Source organism: Rhopilema esculentum, chromosome 4, assembly GCF_057945365.1.
Source record: "Rhopilema esculentum isolate cy_ngs chromosome 4, ASM5794536v1, whole genome shotgun sequence".
NCBI classification, from domain to species: Eukaryota; Metazoa; Cnidaria; class Scyphozoa; order Rhizostomeae; family Rhizostomatidae; genus Rhopilema; species Rhopilema esculentum.
Genome location: NC_142818.1, coordinates 13796024 through 13812016, shown reverse-complemented (window position 1 = coordinate 13812016; position 15993 = coordinate 13796024). Strand labels below are relative to the sequence as shown.

At 40.3% G+C, this 15993-nt stretch overlaps 1 protein-coding gene across 1 annotated transcript in view; it reads right to left on the bottom strand.

Moving 5' to 3' along the window:
• Positions 1-7638, bottom strand: part of LOC135690686 (mitochondrial inner membrane m-AAA protease component paraplegin) — a 30697-nt gene extending 23059 nt beyond the window's left edge. Inside the window, exons 1-2 of the mRNA XM_065208312.2 lie at positions 7292-7638; positions 3383-3440 (exon numbers count right to left, since the gene is read on the bottom strand). Coding sequence (XP_065064384.1) covers positions 3383-3440; positions 7292-7510 — 277 coding nt within the window. The 5' untranslated portion in view covers positions 7511-7638. The remainder of the gene's footprint in view (positions 1-3382; positions 3441-7291) is intronic.
• Between the last annotated feature and the right edge of the window lie 8355 nt (positions 7639-15993).

The following is a 15993-nucleotide window of genomic DNA, read 5'->3' as shown; positions in this document are numbered from 1 at the left end:
GAACATTTTCAAGCTTTAAAATCTCTATGGGCTAATAATGACATCTTTATTAAACAACCTGATAAAGGGCCCGGGGTGGTTTTTTTTAACAAAATAGACTAAATCAAAAATAGAAAAGAAATTCTCTACCACAAAGAAAAATTATACAATTTGGAATAAAACGGCTAAACTAGAGCGGAAACTCCAAAAACCTCTGTTGGAACTAGTCAACTCAAAAGTGTTGACCACAGAATTTTTTTGAAACGAACATAAAAGGATGGTTTCCCTAAAAGACACAAGCTTAATGTTTAACTTCTTTGTCTATGATTGGCTCATCACAACATGAAATGGCTAAGTGGCTTTCTGAAGTTTTGGATCCTGTTCTTCAAAAATATTAAAAACCTTGCAGCAAGGATTATTTTACGCTTGCCGTGTTCATTCAAAACTTGAACATCAAAGCGAAACATCATTTATGTGTTCTTACGACTCACGAAGATGGCAGCATTGCTGGCTCTGAGAAAAAACAGATAACTTTAATCACGGAACATTTCACGGAAAGAAAGAATTACTCCCAACGATACCGCCTTGTGAAATGAAAACACCCTTTACTGGCGTAAAAATACAAAATGCAGCAGAAAGTTTAAAGAACAGGAAAAGCGTAGGAGATGATAACCTAAATGCAGAATATGTAAAGTACGGACCACCGGAAATACATGGAGGCGTGGCCAAACTGCTAAACAACATGGCAAGCACAGGACATAACCCAGAACAGATCTAACAGGGCATCCTAAAACCTCTCCAAAAACCAGGAAAAAAGCCAGGGCCGCCCTCAAATCTACGACAAATCATACTGTTATCTGTACTAAGAAAATTGCTTGCCATCTGTATGATTAGAAGATGTTGGGTCCGCATCAGCACTAAAATCCCAATCGGACAAGCTGCCTACCAAGCTGGGCGAAGCACGACTGAACAGGTTTTTGCAATCAAGATGCTAGCAGAGAAAGCTAAAACATCCAGCAACTACAACATCTACCTTTTACTGCTAGACATGAGTAAGGCCTTCGACACGGTACGCCGCGGAAGATTATTAAAAGACCTGCAAGAAATACTTCAACCCGACGAACTACACATGATGTTACTTTTGGTAAAGGATGTAAACTTGCGAGTCAAAGTTGGAAAAGAGAAAGGTGAAAACATCAAAACAGAAATAGGGATTGCACCGGGTGACTGTCTAAGTGCAGTACTTTTCATCTTCTACCTTGCCAGATCCAGGAATACCGAGAACGCAGCAGCAGACCCATCCAGAAAGAACAACTACTTTGAAATAAACCCTCAGTATGCTGATGACATCACATGAGCATCTACTGCGAAACATCGAATAGATCATATTAAAGAGACCATTCCTGGTAAACTTGAAGAAAGAAACCTGCGAATGAAGAAAATAGCATCGAGCAAAAGAGAAATGAAGCATGGAAAGAATGCAAAGTTCTTGGAAGTCTACTCGGTACAGAAAAAGACATCAACAGAAGAAAGATATTAGCAATCGATGCCTACAAAACGCTCAACAGCATTTTCAGCAGCAAGAAAAACTCCATCAAGATCCAACTGAGAACTTTGAATGCCTATGTAACAAGTGTATTTTTGTATAATAACGAACTGTGGACACTAACGAAGAAGCTAGAAAACACCATCGACACCTTCCAACGTAGACACCTAAGAAAGACCCTACGAATTAACTGGCAAAGAAATACTACCAACAACGAGCTCTATGCCAGAACGAAATGTGAACCATGGAGTGAAATAATAAGAGAAAGGAGACTAACCTGGCTAGGACATCTCATGCGTTTGCACTCAGAAAAACAGCAAGGAAAACCCTCAAAGAATATCTCAGGAAGGTAAAACGGCCACAAGGAAGACCAAAGACGACCTGGATGCAGACAGTAAGGCAAGATCTGGCCAGCATCGGAATTAAACTGGATCTCTCAAAAGAAGCACAAACATTGAATAGATTCTCTGAACTGACACAGGATAGAAAGAACTGGTGTGGCATTGTGAGATGCGTCGTGCAGTATTAACTGCGTGTGACGTCTTAGTAGCAGTAGTACGACTCACAAATTTTCCTCTGAGCAAAACCTTAAAAATATGTGCAGATGCTTTCCTTTCCAGAGTTAGTTTTCATTGAACTGATGGAAACTGTGATACGTTCAGTTGATTTTAGTTACAATGAAATGTACCAACAAGAAAAATTCTGACACTTGAATTGTCACCAGTGTATATCGCAAGCCAACATTTATCGGTCAGTACATACGCTGGAATTCCTTTTGCCCTAAACAACGCAAATTCAACCTCGTCAAAACTTTAGTTACTCAGGGCACTCATGATCTGCTCGAAATCTAAACAGAACGCAGAATCGGACCAACTTAAAATGATTCTTTTGGACAATGTCTATCCAAAAGATGTCATTTGTTCTTACACTAGGACAAGGAACGCAAGTTTTTGCTGTCTTAAAGTATGGTCCACCAAAGTGCCAGGTTCATCTTAAACCACCAGGGATTGGTAACTCTTCCTCGCGATTTGAAAGCCAGATTAAACAAGTTATCAAAAATTGTTTCTTTGTTATCAATTCTCACATTGCTTACAGCACTAGGAGAGCCCTTCCATCCATTCAAAAAGATTGCGTTCTTACCATCCCAAAAAGTTCAGTTATTTATGAACTTGCGTGTGATTCTTGCTACGTAGGACGCACAACCAAAAGATTGGAGGATAGGAGAAAACAACATGTCCTCTTCAACATAAGAAACAAAACTGCCCCTCAAAATAAACAGCCTCATCGATCCTGTAGTTCTAGAAACACAGGAAAAAACTACTGATTCTGCCATCGGAGGACACCTTTTAGACAACCCAGATTGTGCAAAACTTTATAGCGACGACATGTTTCAGATAATCAGATAATTTTTGTATGTTCAAAAATGTTTCCTGTTTTCAAAGCCATTCTAAAAAACGAAAAAATAGACATGCTGAAATTTGAGGCACATTTACAAATTTTGATATTTTTCTCTCTCCAAGTCAAGCAGCACATTAACAAAAGACATTTTTTTCTGAAACACTTGTATAATCAATTGTAAATTATTATTTTTAAGCATCATTTCTCTTCTATATACCACAGAAAAAGTGCTTTCCAAAATGACAGGCTTGTTTAGTATTATGAACTGTGACAAATGAACGAACAAATGACAATCAAACCTATCATTCAACAAGCTAACTCAATATTTCAAAAGTCAAAACAAGAAGCAAAACCTTGCTTTTGAAGAAAACTTACTGGTATTTATGGAAAAGGGAATAAAGAAAAGGTTAGATAAATCACAACAAAATGCATATCAATCATATTGGTTACCAAACATACCATTTCTATGATATCTTTTTGATCTGCCTCTAACGGTTTTGAACTCTAGATTTGTACCCTACAAAAGAATTATAATTAATCATTTTCTAAAATCATTTGTGTTCATTTCGTTCAAGTTATTTGGGTGTTAAATCAGGCAGTATAACCATATCCACAAACTTTTATCAAATCAAAGCTGCTTTTATCAAGGCAAATGGGCTGATTTTAAATTACTTTCAATTCTTGCTAATTGGTTACTGGGCATTTGGCTCACGAGCTATGAACAAACTGGAAGCCAAATTGGAAGGTCTGAAAAGTGCATTGGGGTTATAAAATAGTCCACTAATGGAAAAAAGTTAGCTGGTGATTAATCTGTGAATTTCCAACTTTCCAATCTAGCAGTTAACAAATGACTGGAAACACATCCATTGTAACCCAATCCGAGCACAGCATTCACTCCAGCAAAACCAATTATGCTCAGGCATACACAAGACCTTGTTGTGAACACCCATTCTCTGCAGACTTGGTTAGCGGAATTTTGGACATATAAACATATAAACAATAAAAAATGGCAAAAAAGAACAAAATAACTAAAAATTATATTCAGAGGATGATTTTGGTTTGGAGATATTTGTTTACAGGAGAACATCAATCAAAAATTGAGCTGATAGAGAAGATGTTCTTATGACATATTCTTATAACATATCGATAATACTATTATATAGAATAGAATCAATTTTTTTACAGTAGGTTGAAGGGGTAAAGCCAAATACAAAAGCTGATTTAGACCTACTTTATAAGAAATGAATAAAAATTAAAAATTAAAGTATAAAATTATCAGTTAATGGAAAACTAATAGAACTGTGTAACATATGTTCATTCAATCAGTGGGGGTCTAAAAATGTGGGGGGGGTCTAAAACCAAATAAAAAGAGGCTTCACTGATGGTTCTTCTCTTGATATTGTGCATTTTTGGCAAAAAGTTGACCCCCCTGCTCCATGGTGCATGTTGACCCCCCCTGCGTTTTTCTTTATGTGGTTTAAATGGGACAAGATCTAATGATTCATGGCAGCTGCATCTGGCTTCCATTTTTTAGACTGTATAGGTGTCTTGTAGCAATAAATATGGCCATGATAAATGTTTGATTAAGGTTGTTATTTGTCTTATATACCTCAGTCATGAGCAGCTGTACGTTTTTTATGTGGACTTTCACAGCATTGTGTTTTCTAACAGTGTCAAAAAAACAGAAATGCCACCTGTATTAGCAATTCCCGATGCTTTCTTGATGATTTATCTAAATATCAAAGTTTCTTTTGCAGAACATCCATACATAAGGACAGAAAGTGAACTGGGAAGGAATGAAGGCCGTAATCATTTGTTTCATATTTACTTGAGCAATATAGTTTGCAATACGGGATAAGGCAGGTAGCTTTTGGTTAGCCAATTTCTATAGGGATGTTACTTGCGGTTTAAAAGATTTTATCATATACAACACCTGGAATTTTAACATTTTAAAAATTTTGTTTTTAAGCCATTCTCTAAACCGACAAAGCAATCCTGGTAATATGAAATTTGTCATCATGCTGGTAATGTGTGATCCATAAAATGAAAACCTTGCAGTTTTTATGAACACTTGATAGCCTTTTAAAAGTCATAAATGTATAAGAAGGTGTCTATTACTGTTTGAAAAAGCATACAAGGTTTTCATAAAACCGAATAGTTTTAACAGAATTTTCGAAGAAGTTTCTTGAAAAGAAAATAATCTTACAAGAGGATACAAGTTTTTTAGGCCCTGTCACCATTACTCCATTTTCATATGAGAACAGATTGGAATGAATCTGCTTTAGATTTTGAGTTTGTTAAATACGCACAAAAATGGAACCTAATATGCACCAAATGGAATGATAAAACAGACATACAAAAACGGCAATGGAAATTGGGCCTTAAGGAGTTATAATACCCTTAACAGTTCTTGTTCTTTCCCTCCCCCTCTGTCCTTCAGGTACATGTTCTGCAATCCATGTGCTTATGCTCTTGTTGATTTTGTCGATGATTTTGAAGTTGCGGCCTTTGCTCTTGTTTTAGTTCAAAGATCTTGAAGATCTCTTTTACGTAAACAAAATGGAAGATTTGGGTCTGGGATATTTTTAGTGTTCGAAAGCAGCATGGCCAGTTCCATAAGTTACTGAAAAAAATGTGCTTTGAGAACAAATGTCGCATTTATTTGTTTTCCTATAGCTGCTATCTCACTACTTCAGGATTAAACCCTCTTGGAAATTTATAGGAAGTGACGTAACATTGTTTGAAAACAAGGAGAAAAATTCCATTGTCCAGAATGATGCAATGTGAACGATGATAATTCAGACGTCATAAAATGTGTTGGCGCCACAGAGATTAGCATTCTTCTTTGTTCAGTGAGAAAGTCAGTGAGATAAATATCAAAACTCTTTGATATTATTCTCACTTAGTATCTTACTGAAAATGCTCCAGTGAGAAAGATTCATGTGCTCACACCAGTGAGATAACAGTTAATTTCACTAAAAAGTCAGTGAGAATATTGTTAGAATGCCAGGCTTTATTAACTATTGGCAGCAGTTTTCTTTCAGTTCCTATTTTCTTTAGAACTTCTTCATTTGTCACATGGTCTGTCCATGGAATCTTTAACATGCCCCGGTAAAACCACATTTACGCTGCTTCAAGTTTGCTCCTCATACTCTAGTGTCTCTAATAGACGCCCTCCCCCATTGCTTATCAGTATCCCCCCTCTATTAAATTTTACAAATCAATTCATTTGATTCTCATTATTCGTTGATTTTCATAGTTTTTTGTAAAATCTTAACCGTACAAAGGAAACCGATGATTTTTGCCTTGAAGTTGAAAGCTGTAAATTTGATTTACCTTTGTATGATTGCAATTTTTTCTAAAACTATGCAAGTAACTGAAACCAAATTTTGACACTATATTCCAAAAGGTACTTTTATTTCAAAGAAGGATTGCCGATATGAACACTCTCCTTCTATTAGCACCCCCTTCTATTAAAAACTAGTTGAGACATGAACACTCCCCTTCTATTAGCACCCCTCCCTCCTCTTCTTTTGAAAATTGGTGGGAATGAGCGACCCCCTTCTATTACCTCCCCCCCTTTCTAATAGAGACACTAGATTATGTGCTGAAAATATCCAGCATTCACTCGCATATAGAAGATTGGTCATTACTTAGCAGTTCAGCACTCTTTACCTTGTTTTAATTGTCATCTTTCGATTTGTCATTACCTTACTTAATTTTTGGAAACACCTTTTGCTATACCAATGTGTCTCTGGATTTCTGTGTCACATTTTCTCTTCTCAATCAACATGCTTCCCAGATAGCTTAACGTTTATACCTGCTTGATTTTGATGTCACCAATTTTGAATTCACACTTTGGGCTATCTTTTCTACTCACGACCATGCATTCTGTCTTTTTGCAATTGATAGTTCATAGTTAGCCCTATTTGCTTTCCTCAACTACCTTGCCTAATAATTCTTTGATTTTTTTTCTGAATCTGCTATAAACACCGTGTCATCTGCATAGCATATTTTACTAATGTTCTGTCCACCTTTGACCAAGTATCTTTGTTAATTATGTGTTCATTATTCAATCAAAGACCACTCTTCCTGATAAGACATTTATGGTACAATAAAAAACATCACATGTAAAGTTTATCGTGCTTTACTTAGTACAGTCTCTGTACCTAAAAATCCACGGACCTCTCTTGACATAGCTGTATTATATAAGAACTGTCAGGATCATTGTAGAAAGCTTAGAAAACCCTGATTCTCATTATACACAACATAAGTAAAAGGAATGGTGTCTGCCGTTTCTCGTCTGAAGAGCTACTATCACAATACAATAATATATCACTACGATAATATATTTCGTGTTAAAATTACCATTCTGCAAGTCCTGGCACAGTTGAGAAACGGTTTTCTACTTTCTGACAAGTCGTTAAATTTTTGAGCCAATTTCCATCCATGGGTCTTCCGACGACATGATCGACTAAGTAGCAAGTTATACAAGCAATTTTTTGCTAAAAAGTGATAGCGATAAGGATCACTTATCCATTTCAAATGCACAACCAAACTACTCGGCTTCTTTAACAGTAAATTCATGTTAATGTTCTCGATCAATCAACAGTAAGCTGCATTTCATAACATTTATCTACCATCTTTATTGCACGACATGTTTAATGCGCCTCGCTTTGATGAACGTAGAGTAAGAAGAACCGCAGGATAGGCTGTCCGCCAGATTCTGTGAATCTTGCAATGAGTGTTGTTATGAAAGATATACAGGAACAAAGCAATACGACGACGAGAATCCAATGTCACGAAATAAAATTTTCAAAATAAATTAAATTTAAAGAATATACTTTTAATATCAACATCAAAAACTTTTTTTGAAACTTTGAATTTTTTCGTAGTTCTATAACATTCCGAAAATAAAGTTGTGACTAACCTCTGATTATATTGTATGTAGATCAGTGGGGAAAATGAAGTCCTTAATTTCTAATAATGTGATTTTTGAGAAAATTCTCGAATCATCGACTGCACCATATTACGGCGCTGGGAGAACATGACTCTCCCTAGCAAAATAAAGTGATTTTCACCGATATCCTTCATGGAAAGGCGATTATATTTGTATTTTCGACTAATTTTATTTCGGGTGTTTTTTGAATGGGGGCTTATCAGGAATACTGTAATATTAACCTGTACACCTTGTTAAAAATTCGGACGGCTTTTGAGGAGCCTCACACAGGACAAGCAAGCACATACTTGGTTGGACGAATTCTGTGTTGGCAACCATTTATCATGATCAATTTATTATTGATCATTTCTTTAGATTTTCCGTGAATGAACAGTTTCCTTTTTCTCAAAGCCCTCTGGTGACACATTGATATGTTTGGTGACACATTGATAGCATTTGGTATCAAGAAATACTCCTACACTACCAGGACAAAAGTATTGCAACACCTGCGAAGGCGATTAATGGCAGATCATGCAATAACTTTTGTCGTTGTCTGATTAAGCTATTGTTTAATCAGCCAATGGCGCGCAAATAAAATTGCAAATTCAATGATGCGCTAATTCGAATATTCAATTTTCATTTTTCAAAATTTAAAATCAGCAATTCAAGTAACTTTTAATCAAATAGACAATTTGTGGAGGTGCTTCTGGCTCTGATAAGTGCGGAAATTGCTTTGGAACTGATGCACAAAATTTGTTGATGAAATGCACTGGGATTCTGTTTCATTCTCATTAAAGTCTCTAAGTCAGTTTTTGTTTGGACTTTACAGAACCTTGTGGATTTCAAAACAGATCATTTTCATTGGGAACAAGAAATATTAGCTTATTTTGAGGTTAGGTCTTTGTGATGGCCGAGGAAGGACACAGAGTTTGCAGATTTTCAGGAAATTTTGAGTAAAAACGGCCTTGTAAGGGGGGTGTATTGCTTCTTATGATAAAAACTGCCTTCCCCATTCTCATAGCATTGATTTGATTCCACCAAAGAAACTGTTTTGCATTAGTTTGACATGTTTCACTGCATTAACTCGCACGTCGCTAGTTTATGATTTACTGATTTATATGCAGTGCCGTCGGAACAAAATTCATATTGGAGGGGGCTGCCCATTGTTTTCCTTCTCATTCAGTACACTGTTATAAAGGAAACATACTACAGTTTGACAATAATTGGGGGGCACCAGCCCCCAAGCCCCCCCCCCCCCCCGGTTCCGACGGGCCTGATATGGGCCTAACTGTACCCAAAGAAATACTCAAGGTGAAATGGAAAATTTCGGGGCTAAAGAAGTCGTGAATATTGACTTAATTTCTTGTTTCCTGATCTTTGACTATTTTGCTTTCATTTTCTGTAACAAGGTTCGCAATCTTTAGAAGTAAAAGACCAGTTACACGAAATTTTATCACAACTACTAGCTGCTTATCCTCTCGATAATTTGATTTCGCCATTGCAGATATTTTTTCTTATAACTGTGAGATTTTTTAGGTTAATATTGTAATTCTGAGTATTTTGAAATCCTCTATAAATTTCAAAGAATTTGACTGCTGGTTAAGCATTATTATTATCTCTTTTAAGGGAAATATTTCAGAATAGATATATCAGTTTACAGAAAATCAATTTCTTGGATGCCGTTTTCGTTTGGGTGTTGCAATACTTTCGTCCTAGTAGTGTACTTGAGTTCTCCCTGAAGACTGTTTTTGTTCTCTGCTCCCTGGCAGACACTAGCTTGTGTTCCAATGCAACTGGGGAACATGGTGACACGTTAATAGCATTTGGTATCAGAAAATATTCCCACTTGAGTTCTCCCTGAAGACCGTTGTCCTTCTCTGCTCCCTGGCAGACACTAGCTTGTGTTCCAATGCAACTGGGGAACATGGCGACACGTTAATAGCATTTGGTATCAGAAAATATTCCCACTTGAGTTCTCCCTGAAGACCGTTGTCCTTCTCTGCTCCCTGGCAGACACTAGCTTGTGTTCCAATGCAACTGGGGAACATGGTGACACGTTAATAGCATTTGGTATCAGAAAATATTCCCACTTGAGTTCTCCCTGAAGACCGTTGTCCTTCTCTGCTCCCTGGCAGACACTAGCTTGTGTTCCAATGCAACTGGGGAACATGGTGACACGTTAATAGCATTTGGTATCAGAAAATATTCCCACTTGAGTTCTCCCTGAAGACCGTTTTTGTTCTCTGCTCCCTGGCAGGCACTAGCTTGTGTTCCAATGCAACTGGGGAACATGGTGACACGTTAATAGCATTTGGTATCAGAAAATTTTCCCACTTGAGTTCTCCCTGAAGACCGTTGTCCTTCTCTGCTCCCTGGCAGACACTAGCTTGTGTTCCAATGCAACTGGGGAACATTGTGACACGTTAATAGCGTTTGGTATAAGAAAATATTTCCACTTGAGTTCTCCCTGAAGACCGTTGTCCTTCTCTGCTCCCTGGCAGACACTAGCTTGTGTTCCAATGCAACTGGGGAACATTGTGACACGTTAATAGCATTTGGTATCAGAAAATACTCCCACTTAAGTTCTTCCTGAAGACCGTTGTACTTCTCTGCTCCCTGGCAGACACTAGCTTGTGTTCCAATGCAACTGGGGAACATGGTGACACGTTAATAGCATTTGGTATCAGAAAATATTCCCACTTGAGTTCTCCCTGAAGACCGTTGTCCTTCTCTGCTCCCTGGCAGACACTAGCTTGTGTTCCAATGCAACTGGGGAACATGGCGACACGTTAATAGCATTTGGTATCAGAAAATATTCCCACTTGAGTTCTCCCTGAAGACCGTTGTCCTTCTCTGCTCCCTGGCAGACACTAGCTTGTGTTCCAATGCAACTGGGGAACATGGCGACACGTTAATAGCATTTGGTATCAGAAAATATTCCCACTTGAGTTCTCCCTGAAGACCGTTGTCCTTCTCTGCTCCCTGGCAGACACTAGCTTGTGTTCCAATGCAACTGGGGAACATTGTGACACGTTAATAGCGTTTGGTATAAGAAAATATTCCCACTTGAGTTCTCCCTGAAGACCGTTGTCCTTCTCTGCTCCCTGGCAGACACTAGCTTGTGTTCCAATGCAACTGGGGAACATTGTGACACGTTAATAGCATTTGGTATCAGAAAATATTCCCACTTGAGTTCTCCCTGAAGACCGTTGTCCTTCTCTGCTCCCTGGCAGACACTAGCTTGTGTTCCAATGCAACTGGGGAACATGGTGACACGTTAATAGCATTTGGTATCAGAAAATATTCCCACTTGAGTTCTCCCTGAAGACTGTTGTCCTTCTCTGCTTTCTGGCAGACATTAGCTTGTGTTCCAATGCAACTGGGGAACATGGTGACACGCTAATAGCATTTGGTATCAGAAAATACTCCCACTTGAGTTCTCCCTGAAGACCGTTTTTGTTCTCTGCTCCCTGGCAGACACTAGCTTGTGTTCCAATGCAACTGGGGAACATGGTGACACGTTAATAGCATTTGGTATCAGAAAATACTCCCACTTGAGTTCTCCCTGAAGACCGTTGTCCTTCTCTGCTCCCTGGCAGACACTAGCTTGTGTTCCAATGCAACTGGGGAACATGGCGACACGTTAATAGCATTTGGTATCAGAAAATATTCCCACTTGAGTTCTCCCTGAAGACCGTTGTCCTTCTCTGCTCCCTGGCAGACACTAGCTTGTGTTCCAATGCAACTGGGGAACATTGTGACACGTTAATAGCGTTTGGTATAAGAAAATATTCCCACTTGAGTTCTCCCTGAAGACCGTTGTCCTTCTCTGCTCCCTGGCAGACACTAGCTTGTGTTCCAATGCAACTGGGGAACATTGTGACACGTTAATAGCGTTTGGTATAAGAAAATATTCCCACTTGAGTTCTCCCTGAAGACCGTTGTCCTTCTCTGCTCCCTGGCAGAAACTAGCTTGTGTTCCAATGCAACTGGGGAACATGGCGACACGTTAATAGCATTTGGTATCAGAAAATATTCCCACTTGAGTTCTCCCTGAAGACCGTTGTCCTTCTCTGCTCCCTGGCAGACACTAGCTTGTGTTCCAATGCAACTGGGGAACATTGTGACACGTTAATAGCATTTGGTATCAGAAAATACTCCCACTTGAGTTCTCCCTGAAGACCGTTGTCCTTCTCTGCTCCCTGGCAGACACTAGCTTGTGTTCCAATGCAACTGGGGAACATGGCGACACGTTAATAGCATTTGGTATCAGAAAATATTCCCACTTGAGTTCTCCCTGAAGACCGTTGTCCTTCTCTGCTCCCTGGCAGACACTAGCTTGTGTTCCAATGCAACTGGGGAACATTGTGACACGTTAATAGCGTTTGGTATAAGAAAATATTCCCACTTGAGTTCTCCCTGAAGACCGTTGTCCTTCTCTGCTCCCTGGCAGACACTAGCTTGTGTTCCAATGCAACTGGGGAACATTGTGACACGTTAATAGCATTTGGTATCAGAAAATACTCCCACTTAAGTTCTCCCTGAAGACCGTTGTCCTTCTCTGCTCCCTGGAAGACACTAGCTTGTGTTCCAATGCAACTGGGGAACATGGTGACACGTTAATAGCATTTGGTATCAGAAAATATTCCCACTTGTGTTCTCCCTGAAGACCGTTGTCCTTCTCTGCTCCCTGGCAGACACTAGCTTGTGTTCCAATGCAACTGGGGAACATTGTGACACGTTAATAGCATTTGGTATCAGAAAATACTCCCACTTAAGTTCTCCCTGAAGACCGTTGTCCTTCTCTGCTCCCTGGCAGACACTAGCTTGTGTTCCAATGCAACTGGGGAACATTGTGACACGTTAATAGCGTTTGGTATAAGAAAATATTCCCACTTGAGTTCTCCCTGAAGACCGTTGTCCTTCTCTGCTCCCTGGCAGACACTAGCTTGTGTTCCAATGCAACTGGGGAACATTGTGACACGTTAATAGCATTTGGTATCAGAAAATACTCCCACTTAAGTTCTCCCTGAAGACCGTTGTCCTTCTCTGCTCCCTGGCAGACACTAGCTTGTGTTCCAATGCAACTGGGGAACATTGTGACACGTTAATAGCATTTGGTATCAGAAAATACTCCCACTTGAGTTCTCCCTGAAGACCGTTGTCCTTCTCTGCTCCCTGGCAGACACTAGCTTGTGTTCCAATGCAACTGGGGAACATGGCGACACGTTAATAGCATTTGGTATCAGAAAATATTCCCACTTGAGTTCTCCCTGAAGACCGTTGTCCTTCTCTGCTCCCTGGCAGACACTAGCTTGTGTTCCAATGCAACTGGGGAACATTGTGACACGTTAATAGCGTTTGGTATAAGAAAATATTCCCACTTGAGTTCTCCCTGAAGACCGTTGTCCTTCTCTGCTCCCTGGCAGACACTAGCTTGTGTTCCAATGCAACTGGGGAACATTGTGACACGTTAATAGCGTTTGGTATAAGAAAATATTCCCACTTGAGTTCTCCCTGAAGACCGTTGTCCTTCTCTGCTCCCTGGCAGACACTAGCTTGTGTTCCAATGCAACTGGGGAACATTGTGACACGTTAATAGCATTTGGTATCAGAAAATATTCCCACTTGAGTTCTCCCTGAAGACCGTTGTCCTTCTCTGCTCCCTGGCAGACACTAGCTTGTGTTCCAATGCAACTGGGGAACATTGTGACACGTTAATAGCATTTGGTATCAGAAAATATTCCCACTTGAGTTCTCCCTGAAGACCGTTGTCCTTCTCTGCTCCCTGGCAGACACTAGCTTGTGTTCCAACGCAACTGGGGAACATTGTGACACGTTAATAGCATTTGGTATCAGAAAATACTCCCACTTGAGTTCTCCCTGAAGACCGGTTTTGTTCTCTGGTCCCTGGCAGACACTAGCTTGTGTTCCAATGCAACTGGGGAACATGGTGACACGTTAATAGCATTTGGTATCAGAAAATGTTCCCACTTGAGTTCTCCCTGAAGACCGTTTTTGTTCTCTGCTCCCTGGCAGGCACTAGCCTGTGTTCCAATGCAACTGGGGAGCATGGTGACACGTTAATTGCATTTGGTATAAGAAAATATTCCCACTTGAGTTCTCCCTGAAGACCGTTGTCCTTCTCTGCTCCCTGGCAGACACTAGCTTGTGTTCCAATGCAACTGGGGAACATTGTGACACGTTAATAGCATTTGGTATCAGAAAATATTCCCACTTGAGTTCTCCCTGAAGACCGTTGTCCTTCTCTGCTCCCTGGCAGACACTAGCTTGTGTTCCAATGCAACTGGGGAACATTGTGACACGTTAATAGCATTTGGTATCAGAAAATATTCCCACTTGAGTTCTCCCTGAAGACCGTTGTCCTTCTCTGCTCCCTGGCAGACACTAGCTTGTGTTCCAATGCAACTGGGGAACATTGTGACACGTTAATAGCGTTTGGTATAAGAAAATATTCCCACTTGAGTTCTCCCTGAAGACCGTTGTCCTTCTCTGCTCCCTGGCAGACACTAGCTTGTGTTCCAATGCAACTGGGGAACATTGTGACACGTTAATAGCATTTGGTATCAGAAAATACTCCCACTTAAGTTCTCCCTGAAGACCGTTGTCCTTCTCTGCTCCCTGGAAGACACTAGCTTGTGTTCCAATGCAACTGGGGAACATGGTGACACGTTAATAGCATTTGGTATCAGAAAATATTCCCACTTGTGTTCTCCCTGAAGACCGTTGTCCTTCTCTGCTCCCTGGCAGACACTAGCTTGTGTTCCAATGCAACTGGGGAACATTGTGACACGTTAATAGCATTTGGTATCAGAAAATACTCCCACTTAAGTTCTCCCTGAAGACCGTTGTCCTTCTCTGCTCCCTGGCAGACACTAGCTTGTGTTCCAATGCAACTGGGGAACATTGTGACACGTTAATAGCGTTTGGTATAAGAAAATATTCCCACTTGAGTTCTCCCTGAAGACCGTTGTCCTTCTCTGCTCCCTGGCAGACACTAGCTTGTGTTCCAATGCAACTGGGGAACATTGTGACACGTTAATAGCATTTGGTATCAGAAAATACTCCCACTTAAGTTCTCCCTGAAGACCGTTGTCCTTCTCTGCTCCCTGGCAGACACTAGCTTGTGTTCCAATGCAACTGGGGAACATTGTGACACGTTAATAGCATTTGGTATCAGAAAATACTCCCACTTGAGTTCTCCCTGAAGACCGTTGTCCTTCTCTGCTCCCTGGCAGACACTAGCTTGTGTTCCAATGCAACTGGGGAACATGGCGACACGTTAATAGCATTTGGTATCAGAAAATATTCCCACTTGAGTTCTCCCTGAAGACCGTTGTCCTTCTCTGCTCCCTGGCAGACACTAGCTTGTGTTCCAATGCAACTGGGGAACATTGTGACACGTTAATAGCGTTTGGTTTAAGAAAATATTCCCACTTGAGTTCTCCCTGAAGACCGTTGTCCTTCTCTGCTCCCTGGCAGACACTAGCTTGTGTTCCAATGCAACTGGGGAACATTGTGACACGTTAATAGCGTTTGGTATAAGAAAATATTCCCACTTGAGTTCTCCCTGAAGACCGTTGTCCTTCTCTGCTCCCTGGCAGACACTAGCTTGTGTTCCAATGCAACTGGGGAACATTGTGACACGTTAATAGCATTTGGTATCAGAAAATATTCCCACTTGAGTTCTCCCTGAAGACCGTTGTCCTTCTCTGCTCCCTGGCAGACACTAGCTTGTGTTCCAACGCAACTGGGGAACATTGTGACACGTTAATAGCATTTGGTATCAGAAAATACTCCCACTTGAGTTCTCCCTGAAGACCGGTTTTGTTCTCTGGTCCCTGGCAGACACTAGCTTGTGTTCCAATGCAACTGGGGAACATGGTGACACGTTAATAGCATTTGGTATCAGAAAATGTTCCCACTTGAGTTCTCCCTGAAGACCGTTTTTGTTCTCTGCTCCCTGGCAGGCACTAGCCTGTGTTCCAATGCAACTGGGGAGCATGGTGACACGTTAATAACATTTGGTATAAGAAAATATTCCCACTTGAGTTCTCCCTGAAGACCGTTGTCCTTCTCTGCTCCCTGGCAGACACTAGCTTGTGTTCCA